This window comes from Antedon bifida, chromosome 4 (assembly GCF_963402885.1).
Source record: "Antedon bifida chromosome 4, ecAntBifi1.1, whole genome shotgun sequence".
NCBI classification, from domain to species: Eukaryota; Metazoa; Echinodermata; class Crinoidea; order Comatulida; family Antedonidae; genus Antedon; species Antedon bifida.
This window is the reverse complement of record NC_136229.1, coordinates 3,197,649-3,207,881: the sequence shown is the minus strand read 5'-3', so window position 1 is coordinate 3,207,881 and position 10,233 is coordinate 3,197,649. Positions and strand designations below refer to the sequence as shown.

Genomic DNA, 10,233 nt, shown 5'->3' with positions numbered 1-10,233 from the left:
GTACGGTTACTGTTGATTGACGATATTAATGTATCTGTTTAAACTTGAGAGAAAGAAAGTCATTGTCACCCACGTGTCCAATTTTTCCCCTCCAAGTTCCTTGACGTGTTATAAACGTTTACAATGCGTCACAAAGTGTTATCGTATTCACGGATTACTCTATTATTGTGTAATAATCTAGCAGTAGGATCAATTTTTAATTTTATAAGATTTTTTAATTTTGGTGTTTGCTATTGTAGGTCTATTTTATTCACCTACCATATATCGCCTTTTATATAACACATGATTATTTTGAATATGGTTAAAAAATATTCCTATTGTCATTATGTTAGTTGTGTTCTCATGATTATAATGATATTGTTTCGTTTCAGCCAAAACATGGTAGACCTACAATATTTTATCTGAAATTAATCATTTTTTCCGGTAATATCGATAGTCTCGTGTTTATTGAGTATTTTGTTTGTTTACAAGTTTAGACAAAAATACGGTAAGTTGGTCAAGTTTGGACTTGTCCATGCTCGCACGAGGACGAGTCAAGTTTAATCTTGTCATTACCAAAAACCTAAACAATGCTGAGAAAATAATAAAACGTGTTCATAATGATCAGTCACTTCCTTTCTCCACTGTAATTGATGTTTTAGAGACTGTATAAAATGAAAATATCGAGGTCGTGTTTTTACTCGAACACTAAAGATTCACTTCTAGCGCGCGTTCGATGTAGGCGCGCGTGTTCGATGTAGGCGCGCGTGTTCGATGTAGGCGCGCGCGTTGACAATTTGATGAAACAAACATGGCTTTCATACGCAGACATTGACTGGTTGTTTATTCGTGTCGTTGAATATCCATGCTTTCTAGATTATGTTTCTATATTCGGTAGCGATATTGGCCCTGAATTTTCCATATGAAAATTATAAATCATTTATTTTTACTTTTTTACACTAAACTGGAATACAAGACAAAAGAAACGTTTAATTTAAACTAAAAACCATTGTCTGATAGACAATTTAAGAATTTTTGCTTTAAATTTCGTTTTTTTCAGTTAAATAATTTTTTTTTCGATCCAGTTTTTGGTCAAAGTGAAAACCAATTAGGCCTATGTGACATTACAATGGCATTAACAAAAATTTGAAAAAAAAATGTTTAGGGGACAATATATCTTTAAGATTTTATGATCCCCATCATCCGTACGACATAGTTTCTGGTTCTGAGTGTGTCAACAAAAGTCCAAGGTAAAACGGGCGACAAAATTGGCCTTTATTGGTTGAATGCAGCAGACTTTGTTGGATTGTTGATTGTTGGGCTCCAGTTGTACGATAGCCTCTTTAATTTTACTGCATTAATGTATGCCACCAGTAAACCAAGTCTGTCTGCCTCTTTAATAATACAATTGTTTTTATCTGTTGATTCAATCTGATGTCGAGAGAATAGGGAATGTTGGAAAAATGTTCTTATTAACTTCTTAACGATTCCATTCACCGGTTTGATTCAAGGAAAGATAAATGTATGCCGAACAGTACGGTGCGTCTGTATATAGGCTACTGTATCCACCAAGACGGAAACAGGAAGCAATCAGCTAGTAGTGGTCGCAACATTTTGGTGTACAATTCAACCGTTTAAATTATTACTACAGGACATCAAAGTATTTCAACATTGCAACGAATATGGTGTCGTTTTAATAATACCATAAGGTGGCGCTTTATACAAGTCTTAACTGTACATTATGCAAATTAAATACAGGAACTTCCATTCGTACACGTGTCTGCTGGACCCACCAAACAACTACACTTTTGTTTTGACGATTTTTGTCCTTATGTCTCGTAGAAAACATGGATACATAAATAGGCGTAGTAGTCTTTGCGAGGTTTAGTGTAGTATTTGTATAAACCAAGATTGTTGTGTACTAAAAATAATTCGACGTTTGTGTTGGAATAAGTTTTATATCCGCTACAGGATCTGACGAGGCGATATATTGTATTTGGCATTGGTTGATAACGCAGGATATTGGCGGTGTCTATTAAAGGATGTGCGTTAATATAAAATGTATACCGTCCATGTATATATAAATAACAGACGGTCGGTTGGTAGTGAATAAGGAACGTGTCGATGGAATTATTAGCCTATACGACTGTTAAAACATTAGTGGATAGATGGAATTACTGTTGAAGTTTGGATTGATCTGTATTGGTAAACTCTGCTGAAGTTTGGATCGATCTGTATTGGTAAACTCTGCTGAAGTTTGGATTGATCTGTATTGGTAAACTCTGCTGAAGTTTGGATTGATCTGTATTTGTAAACTCTGCTGAAGTTTGACCAAACTGTTGAATAATTGAAGTTGGACCAAATTGTTGTATAATATTTTGATTATCACGTGGAATTACTGCTTAAGTTTGGCCTGATCTGTATTGAAAACTTCTGGTGAGAATCTGTTCAACAACATTAAAGTTGGACCGATATGAATAACATTGAAGTTGGATCGATCTGTTTAATAAATTGAAGTTTGACAAAACTTTTAAATAACGTTGAGTTGAAGTTGGACCAATCTGTTGAACAACATTGAAGTTGGACCAATCTACTGAATACATTGTTGGAGCAATCAGTTAAATGATCTTGCTTAGTTGGATGTGGTGATTTAACAATAACAACTTAAAACATGTGCAGGAGTTAATTAGCAAATTATCCGAACTTGAGGTTTTGATTAAGATAAACTTGCGGAGTGACAATCTGTTAGCACTTTTCGATTTCCATTCAAGAATTAAGTTTGACCTAGAGATTTTAATGAAGTGTATTAAAATGGGATTAAACCGGGAAGTTATGCTTGCTTACATATGTCTTCTATACATTCAGCACATCAGCTGTACTATTACGTGTGATTTTCAACCTGAAAAACCAGTCATAGGTGATAAAATTCAGTTTAATTGCGTTACAATTGGACCGGTGCTCAATGGATCAAGACTTCGTGTGATTAGGCCCAAACACCATGAGAAATCTAAGAAAGTTTCACAACAAACTGGTAGAAATGGAGAACTACATGCTAGTTACGAATGGCAGACGACGGATACTGATTTTGAGTTTGAAATAAAATGTAGAGAAAAATTCTACGACAATACAACTAATGTATGTGCAATGACAATACCTAAGCCTATAGCTTTATCAGATCCAACATTTGTACCGACAATAGAGATTACCACAGAGGCTAAAAAGGGTATACCAGAGCCCAACGTTGGGGCGAATTCGGGAGAAACCCAGTTAGTCCGGCCTACACCACTGGTTCAAGTTACAAGTGAAGACTTTGTAACTCATGATGTACAGTACTATACTACGTATCAAGAAGATTATAACGATATATTAGATGGAATTGACGAAGATGGAGGAGGTCTATCATTATTTGAACTTTATCCTACAATTTTCTGGGGTCTTGTTGTTGGAATGGTTACAATATTCTTCGTTGTCATCATAGCCACCATGTGTTTAGTCTTTCTCACACAATCAAAACGACGAAAAGAAAATATGCAGACTACTGTACCGTATACAGGGTCGATGGAGATTCTTACAGGCCCATTCAGGAAACCCGCCGGAGCTTATTTAGATTTGAACGAGTCTAGCACGCCTCAGGCCTCGACTTCAGCCACGGTCGTCGATCGTGCTTGCCAAACGATACCTTGTAATCTACCCTGGCTGGCAGTTGATGTAGATAACGATTTTGCTTATTATGAACCTCAAGATTTAGTCGCGCGACCAGCATCTGTTGCAGGATGTGGGAATCTAGAGATTGTACCAAATGTTTTAGGTTCGCGCGGCAGTTATATACAGACAAAACATGGCTTAACACGGAGTGAGTCTGACCGTAGGTACTCCGAGCTGTACCGCACACGAACCGATAATGATCCGCAATTTTACATTCCACCAAAGCGGAGACACAGACATTCTGACCACGAGATGTATCACATGCAGAAATATAATTCTGAAGTGTATGATGAGGCTCAACCAGTTGCGGTAGAATTCGAACCAGTGCGGAGGTACAAACGTCGTGCAAACCAAATAGCTGCTGGTGGTACGCGTCAGTCTCGTCCCTATAGCTATATTGACCCTAGTATTGCGCAACTTGTTCCACCGTCTGCTTCCGGTAAACGCAGAAGCAGAGAAGAACTTTCAGAAAGTTCTTTGTAACTGATAGAAAATGTGATATATAACAAGTTCATATAATGACGTAGTAGCTTTTTAAACGATATCGCAAGTAACTATTCCCCATAGTTATAAGCAGTTAGTAGGCCTACTTTCCGATCCCAAAATAACAATGTAACCATTTGTTAAAGGATTTTAATGTAAAACATTGTACTGTACTGTATGTATATATATGTATAAATATATATCACTGGCTAAAGCATGTTGATGATATTAAAGGATATCGTTTCTGCAGCCAAATTATCCGATAGGCTAAAAGATTGGTTGAAGATCAGATTGGTTAATGTTATCCAATCATCATGCTGCAAAAACATTGCCCTAAAGCTGCCTTCGATAAACAATTATATAACTATGCATATTAATATTGTGTAAAAGAAAACATTTGTATTATTCTTACTAAATATTAATTTGATATATTGTATTTATTGATTTTTGTATGTATTTTGTGTGTATCTATGTTTTTAGTTAGGTCCTGGTATTTTTTTCCAGATGACCTTTAAACTGTAGGCTTAATGATTGTAGGCCTATTTACCTTCGGCCATTCGAAATATTGCAGGCAATGTGAAGTGTGTATTTCTCTCATTGCAACTTAATAGATTAATTTCCTCTGTTCAAATATGATTTGCGGAGGAGCTTGCAAGCTACCAGTGGCGTAACGGCATGAGCGCTCACTGGCTAAACCCAGGGGCCCCGGATCTTATGGGGCTCACCACTGAGCAGTTTCCAGAGGAAAAACAGACATTAAAATATGTCGACAAAGGCTTTGGGTTCCTAAGCCAGGGGCGTCAGGCCTCTGCGTTACGCCACTGCAAGCTACCAGTCGAGTACCTATTGACATACCCACTTTCTGTGTGTTTACTGTTACACTCCCTTTCTTATAGAAATGATGATACTCCATCAATCAATGGAATTATATTTATTATCAATTTGTAATGTTGTTTACAATTACTCAACGTGCCTGTGGTTGTACAAAGCTAGTATTGATGTTATGCTACTATTTTGATAAATGAATACACTGTAATATATTGTTTGAATACACTGTGCCACGGAACTGATTTTTATAATTTGAAGACAATATTGCACACCATAACCATGTAGACAAAACATTAATACGAACAACAATTACTGTACAGTACAGTAGGCCTATGAAGCGAAAGATTGCGACCTGATCTAGCAGCCGATTTTCGGTACTGTATCTTGATGCCTGCTGTATCAGGAAAATTCCGTAATACGACAGAACATTGTGTTTCACATGTACGTGTCATACGTATACTTTGAGCTTGTAAAAAATCAAAACGTCGACTCGTGTACTAACATAAAAAAGACAATAAATACAGACTTGGGGAAAGTCTAGGGCATCACATGAGATGCTGCTGTACGGAATTTCCCTGTGGCGCATGGCAAAAATGAAGATACAACACGGACAATTAGGTAGAACTAGCGTCGGTTAAGTGTCCATATTACTTTTGACATTGTATACAGTACTGTATACAATTTAAGGCACAGTACTGTATGTATTTATTCACAGTATAAAGTCGAGCGAAACTTCCTCTAGCAATTAAGTTATTGTTTGCTGTTCAAGTTTTTTGTGATAAAGATTGTTTGTATCTAAAATTACATCAGTTTCCTCCCCCACCACCAATATAATATGAGCTGACAATGGCAATGGGTAAGTGAGAGATAGATGCAGCAAACTTAACAGTGATAATAATTATTAATTAATACTAATTATTAGTGTAAGAATAGATTGAGAACAGTAAAATGTTGAATTAAAATGGCGTTACGTTTAAATTCGATTGTGATTCGGTTGAGAATCGAGTAAATTTGTAACATTATGAGAAATTGCATTGGATATGGCGTATTATAGATGCTTTTATTATTTAAAAAAAAATTAATTGACTAATTGATACTCTCAATAAATTGATGACAAACATTAATTATTATTTAATTTAAAAAGTATTTGTTTTACTATAAACTCTGAAGCAGACATTGATCTACATTTGTACCCTTTAACTACTTACTTACAGACCTCGACAGTCATTACCCTCTAGGCCTATATAACATTTAGGCTTTGATATGCCTATAAACTACCGACGGGCTCATGCTAGGGACGAGTTTAGTCCCTTGGAATGTTCCTCGCGTGGTACGACGATACACATTTACATACAGCTGCATGCGTCGTACTCTTAATACTGATAGTACGTTGTTTAAATGTTTCTTGTTTTAAGAGCGCACCGCCACAATGTAACTAATCGCGTTAGTGAATGTATTGATGTCATCTTGGGAATCACCGTCCAAGATGGAAAGTAAGTAGCATCTTTTAGCATTAAACATTATTGATGCACACGCACTTTTCAACATGCACTGGGTCGAACACGTAATCGCGGAATGTGTGTACATGACCTGTAGAACGTTGTGGTGATCAGACGTGCGAGTTTCTGTGAACTTCAAAAGGCCACGTCGAAATCTGTGATTATCTGTGGGGAAAATATTTCAATGGTATTAAAACAAATTTTGTAGCATATTCCCAATAAAAGTAAGCCTAGCTCAACACAAGTGTAACTAAACCCCCAAATATCCACCTATACCTTGTGTGGTTGTTTGTTCCGCTGTGGTTGGTTCAATGGTTGTCTGCTGCTTCGTAGTCATTGGTATAGTTGTTTGTTCCGCTGTGGTTGGTTCCATGGTTGTCTGTAGCTCTGTAGTCGTAGGTATGGTTGTTGTCGTTGGTTCCATGGTTGTCTGCTGCTTCGTAGTCATTGGTGTGGTTGTTTGTTCCGCTGTGGTTGGTTCCATGGTTTTCTGCTGCTTCGTAGTCATTGGTGTAGTTATTTGTTCTGCTGTGGTTGGTTCCATTGTTGTCTGTAGCTCTGTAGTTATTGGTATGGTTGGAGTCGTTGGTTCCATGGTTGTCTGCTGCTTCGTAGTCATTGGTGTAGTTGTTTGTTCCGCTGTGGTTGGTTTCATGGTTGTCTGTAGCTCTGTAGTCGTAGGTATGGTTGTTGTCGTTGGTTCCATGGTTGTCTGCTGCTTCGTAGTCATTGGTGTGGTTGTTTGTTCCGCTGTGGTTGGTTCCATGGTTGTCTGTAGCTCTGTAGTCGTAGGTATGGTTGTTGTCGTTGGTTCCATGGTTGTCTGCTGCTTCGTAGTCATTGGTGTAGTTGTTTGTTCCGCTGTGGCTGGTTCCATTGTTGTCTGTAGCTCTGTAGTCGTAGGTATGGTTGTTGTCGTTAGTGCCATGGTTGTCTGCTGCTTCGTAGTCATTTGTGTCGTTGTTGGTTCCGATGTGGTTGGTTCCATGGTTGTCTGTAGCTCTGTAGTCGTAGGTATGGTTGTTGTCGTTGGTTCCATGGTTGTCTGCTGCTTCGTAGTCATTGGTGTAGTTGTTTGTTCCGCTGTGGCTGGTTCCATTGTTGTCTGTAGCTCTGTAGTCGTAGGTATGGTTGTTGTCGTTAGTGCCATGGTTGTCTGCTGCTTCGTAGTCATTTGTGTCGTTGTTGGTTCCGATGTGGTTGGTTCCATGGTCGTCTGCTGCTTCGTAGTCATTGGTGTAGTTGTTTGTTCCGCTGTGGTTGGTTCCATTGTTGTCTGTAGCTCTGTAGTCGTAGGTATGGTTGGAGTCGTTGGTTCCATGGTCGTCTGCTGCTTCGTAGTCATTGGTGTAGTTGTTTGTTCCGCTGTGGTTGGTTTCATGGTTGTCTGTAGCTCTGTAGTCTTTGGTATAGTTGTTTGTTCCGATGTGGTTGGTCCCATCGCTAAAAAACAGAAAACACATTTTTAAATTTTCAGATTTAGTTCCACCAGGGAAGAGTCAAATCTTCACTGAAGAAGACTTTCTCATTAGTTATGTGGTGTACAGTAATGGTTGATTGGTTTGTAAATCACTGTCTAGTCTAATCTGCAGACCTTTCCAGGTCTTTAAAACCTATTCGAACGTCACACATCATATGCCATGCTGCGAGTCGCTTGTAGAGTCACTGACGGACCTTTCAACCCCTAAAGAAAATAGATAACTTTCTTGTTTACCTGAGCAACCGAGGAGTTCAAATCTTAAACTTGGCCAACCAGACCAATCGAGCACTCGAATACGGATGAATCTTGCGGTCACAGCTTCATCCAACATATTGGTCACGTGGGAATTTTTATCAAAATTTCCTATAAACTATAATACGTTTGTACAATTATTTTACGCAATTCTTTGTAAAAGTATAATAGAAAATATGACACTGAACAAATCGTCGCCTGCAAGAATTGGTTTCACCCGCAGAAAGTGAAGCCGCAAACTTAGCCTAGGTCGTCTTAAGCTCTGCCTACACTATCACACTTTATGTGACAAAAACATGTGATGCGCCCATATATGGATATGATCTCACATCTCACTACCATATTTGGGCATATCACACTTTTTTGTCAAACCAATTTGATAGTATAGACAGAGCTTTAGGCCAATTTTTTAAAGCGTAATGGGAGGTCAAATGACTGTAAATAGCTGCTATAGACATCAATAAAAATACGGGTTCTCAGGGAAGTATTATTTTAATATTTTAGTTAAAATTTGTTCGTTTATTTTTGTGGGCATTTATGGATTAAAATAATCGTTGTTTGTAGTATTATTGAATGGTGATGGTCGAATTATACATACGTCATTGTCAAATGCCGTTTTGAACTTGTTCCCGTCGTCACTGTATAGAACTTCGTATAGCGTCACCCATTCTGAAAGGAAGTTGCTCCCTTGAGTGATGATCCCAGTGACTGTTTGAACGCTACCCAAATCAGCTTGGATCCACTGGCCTGCTGCGGCAACATCGGCACCCCAGGCTCCGTTTCCATGTACACCCTTCAAGGAGTTCAGACGTCCAAAGTAAGGGTAGTACATCGAACTATATATACTTGATGCTGAAAGTTGTTCGGGTGGAATTCTTCCATCCTCAATACCAAGTGGGTCATTGCAAGACTCTATAGTAAAATAATCATTTTGTGTTTGAATGCATTAGAGGACAATGATGTAGCCTACAGTAGCATTGTGTAAAACAACAATTCCATTCCTTATATGGACAACGCCAAACGTCGTACAATTTGGTTGCTTCCTTTATAATTACGCTTGACATTGTATTTAAAGTATGGATACGATTATCACAAATATTTTACATTCAACGATTGCTTTAAAAAAAAAATTAGTTAAAATCAGACACCCCGCGCCGCGAAAAAATAGTACAGTGTTGGTATTTATCGCAGCCAGACATAAGATCAAAGGACTGTTACGAGTTCCTATCTTGGCAAGGCGAGCTCAGTGTCCTGTTGTTAGATTGCCTTGATTTAAATCGTACAATTTGTTTTCGAATATTACGTATTTCTTCTATACGGTTTTATTAAATTTGTATTTATGCCTTTCTTCACACAACCTTGGGGTTACGACGACAACTCTAAGTGTCCAGATATGTAACTAATAATATGCCTAGTTTACTACTAAACCCAAATGCATCATTAACATGAAATGTATATTTCAGTTCTATCTATGTTAGTGTAAATTTAAACAAATTCTCACCTGTAGCTTCAACTCTTAAAAACATGAGAACGATTACCAACAAATGGATCATTATTTTTTTAATTTACCCTATTACACTATTAGAAATAACAACTCTACAACTCAGAGCATCGCCACCAGATCATAGTGTGAAACATGATCATACGAATAGTTCTCTAAGTGTCGAAAAGATGAATGTGAACAATGCCGCATTCATTTAAAAAAACGGTAATTGTTCAATCGATGATTACGTGTTGTGACCTCTTGTTTATGTTATATCATATAGCGGTCAAAGTAATATTGAACAATTAGTGAAGTTTTATACAATTGTGTCATTACGGTATTTATAATTGTCGGCACTTGGAAAACAAGGAACGACAATATTTAAGCTTGTGACTTATTAAATTAAAGGTCAACCAAGTTTTTATAAATCATCAAATTTTATTGTAATTGCGTATTTTTTAATAATTAATCATATTTGGCACTTGGAAGACTGTTAAAAGATTTAGGCATACATTCAACAAAAC

General features: G+C 37.5%; 3 protein-coding genes across 3 annotated transcripts in view; 1 reads left to right on the top strand and 2 right to left on the bottom strand.

The window, feature by feature from the left end:
* Positions 1–6,036: 6,036 nt before the first annotated feature.
* LOC144840447 (uncharacterized) lies at positions 6,037–7,948 on the bottom strand. The gene is made up of 2 exons (XM_078696262.1): positions 6,771–7,948; positions 6,037–6,659 (listed from the first exon to the last, which is right to left on the bottom strand). The coding sequence occupies exons 1-2, from the start codon at positions 7,933–7,935 to the stop codon at positions 6,406–6,408; spliced, it is 1,419 nt and encodes a 472-aa protein (XP_078552388.1). The 5' UTR covers positions 7,936–7,948; the 3' UTR covers positions 6,037–6,405.
* Positions 6,410–10,233, top strand: part of LOC144840439 (uncharacterized) — a 35,919-nt gene continuing 32,095 nt past the window's right edge. The window contains exon 1 of the mRNA XM_078696250.1: positions 6,410–6,488. The gene's annotated coding sequence lies outside the window, so the exon portion shown is untranslated. The remainder of the gene's footprint in view (positions 6,489–10,233) is intronic.
* Positions 8,762–10,193, bottom strand: LOC144841408 (lactadherin-like). The gene is made up of 2 exons (XM_078697733.1): positions 9,728–10,193; positions 8,762–9,138 (listed from the first exon to the last, which is right to left on the bottom strand). Exons 1-2 carry the CDS (start codon positions 9,777–9,779, stop codon positions 8,762–8,764), a joined length of 429 nt encoding a protein of 142 aa, XP_078553859.1. The 5' UTR covers positions 9,780–10,193.